This window comes from Neophocaena asiaeorientalis, unplaced genomic scaffold (assembly GCF_003031525.2).
Source record: "Neophocaena asiaeorientalis asiaeorientalis breed wild unplaced genomic scaffold, Neophocaena_asiaeorientalis_V1.1 scaffold629, whole genome shotgun sequence".
Taxonomy (NCBI): domain Eukaryota; kingdom Metazoa; phylum Chordata; class Mammalia; order Artiodactyla; family Phocoenidae; genus Neophocaena; species Neophocaena asiaeorientalis.
This window is the reverse complement of record NW_020175468.1, coordinates 7,493,037-7,506,139: the sequence shown is the minus strand read 5'-3', so window position 1 is coordinate 7,506,139 and position 13,103 is coordinate 7,493,037. Positions and strand designations below refer to the sequence as shown.

General features: G+C 54.6%; 1 protein-coding gene across 1 annotated transcript in view; it reads right to left on the bottom strand.

Annotated features, from left to right (window-relative positions):
* AKT2 (AKT serine/threonine kinase 2) overlaps positions 1–12,743 on the bottom strand; it is a 39,108-nt gene extending 26,365 nt beyond the window's left edge. The window contains exons 1-3 of the mRNA XM_024768479.1: positions 12,712–12,743; positions 12,427–12,510; positions 961–1,090 (exon numbers count right to left, since the gene is read on the bottom strand). Coding sequence (XP_024624247.1) covers positions 961–1,006 — 46 coding nt within the window. The 5' untranslated portion in view covers positions 1,007–1,090; positions 12,427–12,510; positions 12,712–12,743. The remainder of the gene's footprint in view (positions 1–960; positions 1,091–12,426; positions 12,511–12,711) is intronic.
* Positions 12,744–13,103: the final 360 nt, after the last annotated feature.

Genomic DNA, 13,103 nt, shown 5'->3' with positions numbered 1-13,103 from the left:
CTCTTCCCTGTAAATGACTGCATTTCTCAGCTGCCCACCAGCACAAGCAGACCGGGTCATGCGCCGGCTCACAACATCCTGGGCTTCTGAACGCCTGGAGAGTTAAAGCCCTTTCCATGGAGTCGAGGGCCGACGGTCTGATGCTGCATCACCGCTCTGCCCACCTCCTCCAGCTCGCCCTCGCTCGCTCTGCGCCAGCCACACTGGTCACCTCTCCGGTCCAGACACAGTCCCACCTTTGTCCTTGCTGTCTCATTCCCTGCAACACCCTTGCCTGTCTATCCATGTGGCTCGCTCCCTCACCTCCTCCAGGCCTCTGTTCACTGTCCCCTCCTCAAAGCCGCTTCCACTGAACCCCATCTTTCTCCAGCCCGTTCTCCCTCACAGCTCCTATTTTTCACAACAGCACTTACCACCTGACATTATGTCTGTTTATCTGTTTATTGTTTGTGCCCCCCCGCAATGGACTGCAAACTCCATGAGGGCACCACAGTGTCCTCGGAGCCTGGGGTGGCCAGCCCGACATATCACACACTTCGTGAGTATTTGCTGAATGAATAAATGCTGAATATCATCTCACTGTGTTACTTCAGTTAAGTGACTGACCCTCTCTGAGCCTCAGTTTCTTCATTTATAAAATGGGGCTACAAACAGGATCACTAATGCAGAGGCAGAACTTGAGGCGTGGCCTGGAGGCTCATACAGGAGGTCCAGCTAGGCCTGGAGGCTCAGGTCCAGGCACAGCCACAGTCCCTCTGTCCACACTACTTTCAAAGATCCCATGAAATGGGCTGGTAAGGAGCTTCTGACCAGGGGCAGGGAGGGAGGCAGACAGGGCTTGGAATGCTGGCTCCTCAGGTGGTAAAGACCCTGTACCTCTGCCTCTCAGGGCACAGCTGCCAGGAGAGCCAGGGCGGAAAGGGGAGACACGCAATCCCGTGGGCAAAAGCAGCCCCTTACCGCGCTTGTGGAGCCAGCCTTCTTTGACGACAGACACCTCGTTCATGGTGGCAGCGTGACAGGCTGTCACCTAGCTCGGGACAGCTCAGGGCAGCAGGACATGCAGGAGGTGCGGTGGACAGAGCACAGTCTGCAAGACAAGAGAGGAGCCTGTCAGAGTGGGAGGGGGATTGGGCCTCAGCGCCTTCCCTCGGGACAGCCCTCCTCTGAGGCCCCTCGGGCTGCTCTGACAGGGTGGAGCCAGGGCGGGTGGGGCGAGACCTGCCCTGGGGCCCAGGCTGAGGGGGAAGAGGTGGCCATGTCCCCAGGGAGCCCAGTCTTTGGGGGAAAGGACGCAAGCTTGCCCTCAGAGCCCACTCTGGAAGGAGCACAGCTCCCTGGCCTGTGCCCGGACACTCAGGACACCCGTGCTGAGCAGAGGCAGCCCCTCCACCCCCCGTCACTCCTGGCGGGGCGGGGTGGGGCGGGAGGCAGGCGAGGAGCTGCAGCTCCGCCCCCTGCGTCACTCCCATGCCCCAGCGCTGAGGTCACCTGGGCTGAATCAGACAGCCCTGGGCACCTGAGGGAGTGCTCAAAGCCACCAGTACCTGCCTGCCAGCCCCAAACACACATGCACACGCACACACGCACACACTCCCTCTCTCGCTAGCTCTCACTCACTCACTCTCTCCTTTCCAAACCAAGGAGCCACCAACCTGCCACCTTTAGCAAACCGAGTACCCCACCCCACCCCGGCACCAGGCCACCTCATATCACTCCCACAGCCTCAGTTCCCTCCTTGTCCCCTTGTCCCCACCAGATGACAGAGGAAAGGAAGGGCTCAGTGCTCCGGATCTTCAACAAGAAAGGAACCTACTGCGTGTACACTTATCTGGGGCCCAGGAGCCAGTCATGGGGGCTTGACCGAGGCCCTGGTCCCCTCCCAGAGACCTCTGCTTCCGTCCTCAGGGACCAGCAGCCAACAGACTGACGGACGCCGAGGCCGCTGCTTCGTCTCAGGTTCCCGGGGCAGAGGGGAGAAATGGGGGAAGGCAGCCACCAGCTGGGCCCCTACCTGGAGCCACAGGCCTGGACAGGGGCCATGGAGCTCAAGGCGCCTTTCGCCTTTCCTGGCCTGAGGTTATTTGCGGACAGCAGGTCAGGAGCTACGGTGGCCCCCAGAGAAGGGGCAGCTGGCTCTGGGGACACCGTGGGCATCAGCTTTCTCTCGTGCCCCAGGGGAGCTGGTGGGTTGGACACACTACTGCCTGGCATGTGACGGTGGCAGGCTGCCCGGGCCCCAGGCAGAGGGAAGGGAGGTAAGTGGGAGGAAGCCGGAGGAAGACAAGATGGACAGTGACAGGGAAGTAAACAGCGGGGGAGAAATCACGTTCTGGACTCTGAGCTGCAAAGACAGGGTCCAGCAGGGGCTCCGTCCCCCAGCAGGTATGGCTGGCACCTCCGGGGCTCACACCCACAGACTGAACACACCCAGGACCGCCAGATCTTCGCTCCCAAACATCCACCAATCTGTGCTTCAGTCTTAATGGGACCAGGGTTTCCACCCCAGCCTCCCTACAACACGGCTCAGGTCCAACGCTGTCCTCTCCCACGAGGACTCACCCCACCTCTTCCCCAGCCTCCCATCCTCCCACCTGTCTCCCTCAGCACCTAGAGGGACCCTCAAATCTAACCCGTGGCTTCCCCGGGGCCTCGGGAAAGAGCCAGGCTCCTCAGCTTGGGATTCCAGGCCCCTCAGGCCCTGGCCTCTGCTGCTTCCCACCCCTGCTCTGCCCGTTGTCCTCTCTGCCCTGTCCACCGGCTTCCCGATCCTCTCGTGCCCCGCCTCCCCTCCCCACCTCCCCTCCCACCCTGGCTTTCTCCCTGGGTTCCCAGCCTGTGCTCTCAACCCCTGTACTCCATCCTAAATCTGACCCTGTCCCTCTCTGTTCAAAACCCTTCCATGGCTCCCCAGTGTGCTCAGAACACAGAACAAGGTCCTTTCCACCACAAGAAGGCCCGGCATAAGCAGAAAGGCACCTAGAAAGCTCTCAAGAAAGGCGAATGACCGTGACAATGGTTACCACACCAGCCACGACCCTCCTCCCCGACCCTCACTCTCTGCCAGGCTTCTGGCACTCAGGTCCTCCCTCTGGCCTCCATCCCCAACACCTTCTGTGAGTTCCCCCTCTTCCTTAAGATCTCAGCTGAACCAATGCCTCCTCCAAGGAAGCCTTCCTGACCTCAGAGGCTGGACTGGGTCCTCTGCATGCACCTCCTGGTCAACTCTCCCCACACCTCTAAACACTAATTCAGCGCACCAGCCCGGTGTCTGGCTCTCTGTTGAATGCACAATGAACGAACCCAAGTCTCCCCAAAAGATCCCCAGCCCGGGACCGGACACAGCCTCAGAAACAATTCCAGAATCTATTCACGCCACCAATCTTTTTCTGAGCATGTCCTAAGCTCCAGACTCTGTCCTGGGTTCCAGAGATAGAGAGTCACTAAGACACAGCCCCTGCCTTCAGGAAGCTCACATTCCAGTGGGGGAGGCAGACAGTACACAGGTCACAACGTCAGGTGGCAGCAAAGAAAAATGAACAGGGGAAAGGAGGGCAGGGAATGGGTGCTGTGTTAGCCACGCTGTATGAGGGACAGGTGAGCCAAGGTGTAGGGAGCAAATTTCAGGCCGGGGGAAGAGCCAGTGCAAAGCCCCTGAGGAAGCTTGGGAAGGAGCTTGGGGAATGTGGCTGGCACAGGGTAAGGAGCCGGGGCAGGGAGCACACTTGGGGCCTGGAGGCAGGCGTGGTGGGGAGTTAGGGAATTCCTCTCCAACACGGGGGCCAACATTGCACCTGCCCCTGGTACGAGCTCAGCTCAGAATAGGGCTGGGTTCCCAAACAGGGCTGGGATGGAGAACCCAGAGTCCAAAGGAAGGGTGGATGTGTAAAGGACAGGGGCCTCGTGTCCAATCTCAGCTCTCCCTCCCCTCCCCTCCCCGCCCTCCCCAGCCCAGCAACTTCACCTCTCAGAGCCTCCGTGATTCAGCAGCACCAGGGCTGTCAGCAGCATGAAAGCACCCACTGTGTGCAGAGGCTCGGCCCACTGCCTGGCCCCCAGTGAACACCCAAACACGTGGCTGATCAGAGAGAGGTGAAGGCAGCCGGGTGTGGCCGAGAGTGGTCAGGGTTGCAGAGTCCAGGGGCCAATGCCAGCTGGGTGGCCTTGAGCGTGAGGGCGCTCCTCCAGAGCCTCTCCTGATCACTCCCAACCACCCCACCAGAGGGCCATGACCATGCCCAGGGCAGGGCAGAGGCTGAGAGAAGGGAACTGTTTACTTTGGGTCTCCCAGCTGAGGAGTGGTGGAGGCCCTGGCTGCTGCTCGGCACACCAGAGCCACTTTTTACATTCTCACTGCGGCGACTAAAAAGCCAGCAAGCAGCAGCTCGGGCGAGGGTGGGGGAGGAACTGAAAGATCCCCTGCATCCTGCCTGGATGCTGCCCATCCTCCCACTGAGGGTGGCACGTCAGCTGAGGTATCTGTGACGCAGTCCTGCAGTGACGAAACACCATCACCACAGCCAAGAAGATGGCCTGCTCCCTGGGGAGCTCCCGATGGAGGACACCCAGACCTGCCTCTGGAAGCCAGGCATCAGCACAGCAGGGGAGTGTCTGCATGGCCCCACCCCACCCACTGCTCCGTAGGGTGTCTGGGCTTCAATCGCTGAGGGTCTGGGCAGGAGCTACAGCTGTCAGTTAGAGGTGAGCCACCTGGGAGGCAAGGTGAGAAGAGCAAGGGCACCTCAAAGGAGAGGACACTCACACAATGAAGGAACGCACACAATTTCATTAGTTACGGGGAAATGCAAATTGAAACCACCCACCAGGATGGCTAAAATTTTAAAAACTGACAACTCCAAGCGTTGTCAAAAATGTAAAGGAATCGGTACTGCTGGGAGTATAAAATGGTTCAACCACTATGGAAAACTGTTTGGCAATAACAATTAAAACTCAATTAAAAACTACCCCATGAACCAGCAATTCCACAGCCCTCTAACAGAAATGAGTGCCTTTGTTTACCAAATGACACGTACTAGAATGTTCACAGCAGCAACATTCACAGTAACCTCAAAACTAGAAACAGACCAGGTATCCACCCACAGGAGAATGGATAAACAAACTAAGGTAAATTCATGGAGCACAACGCCACACAGGGACCGAACTACTGATACCTACAACAGGGATGAAGCGTAACAACTTTCCACGGAGTGAAAGAAGCCAGACGCCAAATGACACAAGTATGAGTCCGTGGACAGCAAGTTCAGAACAGGCAACATGACACCGTTTGTGTCTCACTTGTAAAACTGTGCAGAAGATCAAGGAAGCAAATAACCAAAAGTCAGGAGGGTTGTTGCTACATTTGGCAGTAACAGAGGAGGGAGGTTTCTGGGAGCTGACACTGTTCTATTGTGATTACAGAGGATCACAGCTTTACAGTTATTTGTTATACTGTACTGTATAAAATACGTTGAACATATTTTTCTGTATTTTATGATGAAGTCACAATAAAAAACAACCTGGGTTTGGGAGCCCAGAAGATATAGGGGAGCTAAAATCGGGCCTCCTGGCTTCTGGGGCTCCCCCCAACCCCAAGGCCGGCTTGCCTGGATTTTTCACCTCAGGGCCAGTCACCAATGAATAAGGAAGAGGAATCTGGGGTTCGCAGGCTCTGGATTTCAGCCCCAGGCTTTGCTGCTTCTTGGCTGTACAGCTGCAAGCGACACCCTCATTGGCCTTAGTGCTCCCATCTGTACAATGATCTGGCCGGAGGAGGGACGTGCACCCCGGAGGGGCAAGCCTGCAGTGTTGGTGAGTATGTTTAACACAGAAGAAAGCTGAAAGGGAATGAAAATCACCGTCCACAGTGGTCAGCTCTGAGCAGGGAAAGGAGAGGTAACTGGAGATGGGTCCCTAAGGGGCAAGGGCAAGGTCTGATGTTTTAAATATCTGCTAAGTACATGGATATCACTGACTCATTCTAGTGTATGTCTTAAACACTCTAGTAAATTTCTTTTTTTTAATTTTAGGACTTTCATTTTGGATCTTAGTTCCCCGACCATGGATCGAACCTGTCCCCCCTGCATTGGAAGCACAGAGTCTTCACCACTAGACCGACAGGGAAGTCCCTAATTTTAGGACTTTTTACTTCTGTCTGCCTCGGAGGTCTTATTTCTCAATGGTTTCCAAACTGTAGCTCTCTCAGAAGCTTCATCTCACCTTGCTGGAGTCACGTCCATTAGAGGTGATTTACAGGATGACACAGGGCCACGGGGAGACAGGCCCTCAGATGACTGCCTCGTCCTAGCTGGCAGCCTTGGGAAGGGACTGGGTCCTGGAAAGGGTCCTTCCAAACCTCTTTTCTCATCTGTAAAATTAAGGTCACAGTGGCTCCTGCTACTAGAGGGACCGTGTGGCCTAGATGAGCGGCTCTAGTGCTCCTGTCCTCGCCCCTCCTACAATCTGGGACCCTGTGACCACCTGAGTCAGAGGAAACCCTCTCCTCTGCTCAACCCCTCCCAAGCCCCCATCTCACCCAGAGTAAAAGAAGCCAAAGTCCTTTCAGGAGCCCAGGACCCTATTCTGCATCATCCCCCGCTTCACCTCTCTGAACCCTCCATGGCACCGGTGCCTCCAACACACCTGGACCCCCCTACCTTGGGGCCCTTGCACATGCTGCCCCCTCAGTCAGAAGTGTCTTCTCCAAGTATCCGTGGGGCCCTGCCCCACTTTCTTCAGCCTCAGCTCACATGTCTCTTTCTTCGTGAAGCCTCCATACCCTCCGTGGTCAAGAGGACCTCCCGTTATCCTTTATGAAAGTAAAGCGCTCATCATCACCGCCTCGACTGTACATATTTACTTGTTTACAAGCTTACTGTCGACCTCTCTCCACTGTGATGTCAGCATGGTAAGGGCAGGGGCTCTGGCCTGCTCGGGCAGTGCAGAACCCGATCCTCACGTTCAGATCCTCAGAACCTTGCACAGTGCTAGGTCCACAGTGGGCATTTAATAACTATCTGTGGAATGAACATGGGTAAGAGTGAAGCTCTGTGCCCAGAACACGTTCAAAGTAAGTTAAATTCCTTTCCTTGCCCCTTATCAAGTCCTTTTTCTCTCGGCCCCTCTCCCTGACCTGCTTTCCATGCCAGACAGCACAGATGGGATAAGGAGGCAGAAGGGGGAGGCAGAGGCTCTGCATCTCCTGCAGCTGCAGACAATGGGGTGGGGCTCCGTCCTGACACCCTGACCCCCCAGGAGCCTCTGTCACCTGCTCTGTAATCTGCGCCGCATCTACAAGTCCCAGGAGGACTTGCTCAGGAGAGAAATTCAAAGACAATACGAACCTGTGGTTCGACAGGCAGTGTCTGCCGGTGGGAATGTGGGAGGAAAGGCGCACAGGGCAAGCAAAACGGCTCCCTCATTCACCACCCGCAGCTCTGTGAACTGGACCCGTGTTTTGTGCGAGCACTTTAGCAAAACCGATAAAGTGGAAAATGCACATGTCCTTGGAGCAATTTCTCTTGCAGAAAACACTTACGCAGGTGCACACAGGTTCTCAGGCAGGGTTACTCAACCTCCGTACTAGTGACATTTAGATAATTCTGGTCATGGGGCTGTTCTGCCAACTGTAAGAGGTTTTAGCAGCATTCCTGGTCTCTACTTGCTAAAACCAACAGCTCAACCTCCCTCGGAGTTCTGACCATCAAAAATGTCTTCCGCCATGACCAAATGTCCCTTGGGGGCAAAGCCATCCCCTTGGTGAGAATTGCTGTTCTGAGAATACTGTTGCTGGAATAGTGAAACCCAGGAAGCAACCTAAATGCCCACAACACGGGTCTGGTATCGTCACAACGGTTAATATGATGCCGGTACGAAAGAGCCAATGCCTACGCAGCACCTGGCACACGCCAGGCACACCTAAGTGCTTTGTACATGAGAATTCAACTCTCGCAGAAACCCTATGCGGCAGGCACTCTTTAGCTGAGGGTTTTTTTTTTTTTTCCATCTCCTTCTATAATTATATTTAAACTTTTTCTTTTTCTTTTTCATTTTTTTGGCTGCGCCACACGGATTGCAGGATCTTGGTTCCCCAACCAGGGATTGAACCAAGGCCTCAGGCAGTGAAAGCAGAGTCCTAACCACTGGACTGCCAGGGAATTCCCAAGGCACTCTTATTATCATCTCCATTTTTATGAAGATACTAAGTCACAGGGGTGAAATAACTTGCCCCATCACCTGATCAGGAAGTATGGAGCTGGGCTGGGACCACATGGGCCCAAGTGGCCTGTGGAGTTAAGGCACACCTGGATTCACGTCCCTGCCCGTCAACTTTATAGCCTCCCCAAGTCTCAGTTTTCTCTGCAATGCAATGGGGATGACAGCAGTGCCTCCATCACAGGCTCATGTGTGGGAAGAGCCCAGCAAAGCACCCAAGCCTCGGTGAAGGTCCACCCACCAGAGAGAACGTGATGCAGGCGTGCCACGCACAAGAACCAGCCTCAACATGACATGCTGACACTGCCTGTCAGCGTTCAGTGTGCTCACGGCACAAGACAACATCGACCTGATCCCGTTCTGAAGCACAAACGTGTATGCACCACATCACCTCAATTCTGATACGCTTATTTTTTCACAGGCTGACAACACTGAGACTGACGTGCATCTCATCTGCAGCATCCTTTTCAGCAAAGTGGTCATGTGACCAACAGCGGATCTCCCAGGGAACGGCGTCTTCCATGGGAGGGCACGAGGTATATGTTAAATGTCACGTGCAGAGAGGGAACTGCGCCAAAGGGCCAACAGAGGCAGAATAACGGGAGCAGGGGTGAAGGTGACCTCGGGAACCAAATGCATTTCAACCTCAGCTCCGCCACTTGCTGTGTGACGTTGGGCAAATCACTTCCCCTTTCTCCACCACGGTTTCCTCAGCCGAAGGTTAGAGATAACAATGGAGCAAAGGTCCAAGTCTGCTGTGAGGATTAAATGAATTTATCCACATAAAGGCCTTCAAACAGAGCCCAATACGATGACTGCTCAACACCTATCAGGTGTTAGCATTTCCCCAGCAGGTGGAGACATGGGGACCATCACTTCCTACATGACACGCTTCTGTAATGTGAATTTTTACCTATCCTGCCTCTTTGGTAAGAAGGCAGTATTGAAGACACTTTTTCTCCTCCTGAGCACTACATGCTCCCCACAACTGCCCCATCTGTCTACTTGGAGCAGGTAAGACTGGAGGCAGGCTGAAGACGTGGGTGGGCTGCAAACAATACTGGGACAAGAATAAGCACCAGAACAGACTTCCTTCTCCTCCCTGCCACCAGCCCCACACTGCCCTGCTCTGCCCGCCTTTCAGCACCCAAGAAATCATGTCAAATGTTTGAGTCTGCCTGGCCACAGACCCGTAACACTCGAGAGCACCATGTCGCAGTCAGAGGGACCCTCCAAAAACAGCTCTGCTCTGGGATCACGTCACAGGCCCTTATGGAGGCCACAAAGGCCCACTTGAGGTGGCCCCTGCCTGTTCTCCAGCCTCATTGGTAAGCATGCTCTCCCTGCCCCTCCACTGTCCCCTTAACTCTTTGCTCGCTCTCTCTCCCTCACCCCAGGGCCTTTGCACATGCTAGTCGCCCACCCATCTTCACCTGCCAAATCCCTGCTTCCTCAGGGAAACCTGCCCTGACTGCCCCCTGCCTCACGAGTCACAGACCTTCAGAGCTCGGCTTTCCTGTCCCCTCACAGCACTTACCACCTCTACCGTGCTCAGTCACTCGTATAATTAATTATCCGGGTAATGGCACCTCCCACACCAGACTCAGAGCTCCACGAGGCAGAGACAGGGCCTGTCCTGGTCTGCACTGTGTCCCCAGCCCCACCCAGCCAGGGCCAGGCCCAGAGCTTTCATCAATTCAGGGTGGGGGTGGCAAACAGAACCACAGCTTCTGAGCTCAGAGTTCTGCCAAGTGGAGGGGAAACAAAAAAACCTGCATTCACTCATTCCACAAATATGGCACCCATGCTGTGTCAGCGCTGCTCTGGTCACCAGAGAGTCAGCAGTGACCAAAACAGAACTCCCTGTCCTGGAAGAATTTATGGGGTGGGGGGCGGTTGGACAGGCATTAAAACAAATAATTTAAATAAACAGATAAGTTATACAGTACACCAGAATGACAAATGTTATGGAGAAAAGAAGTATATAGAGGACTAGGTGTGTGCGAAGCGGGCAAGGGTTTCCAATTTTATAAACGGTGGTCAGAGCAGGGCTCACTGAGACAGTGAAATCTGAGCACAAACCTGAAAGAGATGAGGCAGCCACTTGGAGACCTGGGGGAGAATGGTCCAGGCCAAGAAAGAACAGCGCCAAGGTGTGGCCTGCATGAGACACAGGAGGTGGCGGAGGGGAGCGAGGCATGTGTGGCTACAGAGGAAGCCAGGGACCTGGCTGGGCAGGGCCTGGGAGGCCACTATAAGGGCTGTGGCTAGGATTCCCTGGAGGTCCAGTGGTTAGAACTCGGCACTCTCACTGCCAGGGCCCGGGTCCCTGGTCGGGGAACTAAGATCCTGCAAGCCTCGCGGTGCGGCCAAAACAAAAAACAAAAACAAAAACAAAAAACAACCAACAAAGGGCTATGGCTATTTCTTGGAGAGAGATGGCAAGTGTCAGCTTGAAGAGGGTGCAATGTATGGAATCCCCTGGTCCCAGTGAGGCAGGAGCTGTATCCCAGCCTTCTCCTCCAGGAATTGTGCCCAGAAGAAGCCCTATGCACTGGCCTGACACTCCCACCACCTGGCTCACTTGGGGACCACAAGGACCCATACTTCACAGATGGGGAAAACTGAGGACAGGAAGGCTGGACAGCTAGGACACAGCTGAGGAGACCGAATCACGGCGTCCCAGCCTGAGCCTCTTCCACCTCCCTCTACCCTCACTCTCAAGAAACCGAGCCCCTCCCACACCCCAGCCAGCCCTCTCTTACCATCCTCGATGCCCTGCAGAAGAACAGGGCAACCCTGCCACACACACACACACACACACACACACACACACACACTCACTCACACGGCCCCTCCCGTCTGGCTGAGGGGTTCTTCCCTCACAGGAGCGGCTCCGCACCGCCATCCTCTGCCTGCCTCCGCAGCCGAGCCCTGAGGCAGGGCCTGGTGGTATGAGTCCCCACGTCATCCCTAGGGCACCCTGGAACAAACAGGCAGGATCCTCACCAGGGCTAATATTTACTGGGCGCTCACAACGTGCCAGGCCTGGATTCATATTAATAATCCTCACAGCCACCTTGTGAGGTAGATATTATTACTATCCCCATTCTTTGGAAGAGGAAACAGAGACCTAGAGAGAATAAATTGTGTGCCCAAGACCATAACAGCGGGTGAGTGCAGGACATGGCTGATCTAGACAACCGAATTTTCTGTAACGATGGAAATGTGGCTACTGGGGCTAGTCCAACTAAAGAACTAAATTTTCACTTTAATTTTAATTACTTAAAATTTAAATAGCCACACATGGTTAGTGGCTAGCATATTGGAGGTATAGCTCTATGGACCCTCTCTCAATGAGGCACCAGGAGCCGAAGGCAGGGGCGGGGTGAGGGCGAGCCAAGTACTGTGGATGCTCACAGGCCCAGGGCTGGATCGTCCCCTGCAGGAGACGCTCCCATGCTACACCATCACTCCCGAGCCACGACCCTGACCTGCTCACCCCAGGGAGCTGGAACAGGGCTCCGAGGCCCAAACCCATACCTGGAGTCCTGCTGGACTCCAATCCCGACTTCCACTTCCAGGCTGCAAGGGACGCTTCTCTGAACGTCAGCATCCTCGGTCTGTAAAATCTGATCTTAATACCAACCAGACCAAGCATTTATTATGTTATTTCAAAAGATGACTTTTTTGACAACCCAGGGTCGTCGTGGGGACCCAATGAAACGTGCTTCCAGCACAGTTGGGGGTGAGGCCAGCGCTTTGGAAGACAGGAAGCAATTACACAAAGGTGAATTCCAAAGGCAAGGGCCAGGCTGAGCCTCAGTTAGCCAGAGCTATGGAAGTGGCAGCTATGTTAATACTGTCAGTAGCTGGTTAAAAGGAATCAGCCAGATGATTCATGACATGCCCATATTAACTTTTTTAAAAATATCATATAAATGAAAACACACAGCTAGAAAGAAAGCAGGTAACTCGCAGACACCACCCCAAAACACATGCTCAACACCCTCACCGGCCACCCCCCACCTAGGTCTCTGGACACCAGTTTGAGAAGCACGGCCCTAGGGGACCCCAGACCTGCCCGAACAACCTGGGTTCTGCCACCCTCCGCTCCCTCCCTCTCCCCCAGCTCCACCACAGTGGCCTACTCTCAGTATCTGCCTGCTCAGATCTCTGTTCCCTTCCTCAGAGCACCAGTAAGGCAAACATTACCTCTCCGCGGCTTCCTCTAGACTAGGTGTTGCTCCCTGGTGTCCAGAACTATACATGGCACAAAGTAGGTACTCAGTAAATTATCTGGTGAGAGAATGGAATATACAAATGACCAGAAACAGCCAAAGCTGGCTCCAGAGGCCATTCAGGAATCAGTGCCTTCCACCCTCATCCCTTCCCCCTGGCCTCAGGGGAAGGAGGGAGCTGGCCAAGGTCAGGGCCCCACGGGCATGAGAGGCAGCCGCAACCCCTCTCCCAAACAGGCATCAAGTGGATCTAACTCACTCATTTCCAGGACAACTGAGGCTTTCCTTGTGCCAGCTCTGTCTAGAAGAAGAGAAAGCAAAAAAGAACAGAAATAACAATCCCAGAAACAGTGGCCATGGCATTGGTCAGAGGCAGAAGAGCCAGTCTTAAAAAGGCAGACTTGACCCCAGATAGAGCTGGGTTCAAATTTCATGTCTGTCACCTATTAAAACTTTAACTTTGGGTAAATCCAATGAACTCCCGGGCCTTCATCTGGGGAGAAGAGCTGCACCGAGCTCCCAGGTTGTGGTGGGAAGCAGGCATGTACAGCCCTGGAGCAGTGCCTGGCACAGAGAGCCCACCGTGCCAGCTCTCAGCAAAACACGGGCATTCTATGTAGCGCTCTGCACCTCAATTTCCTCTCCACAAAA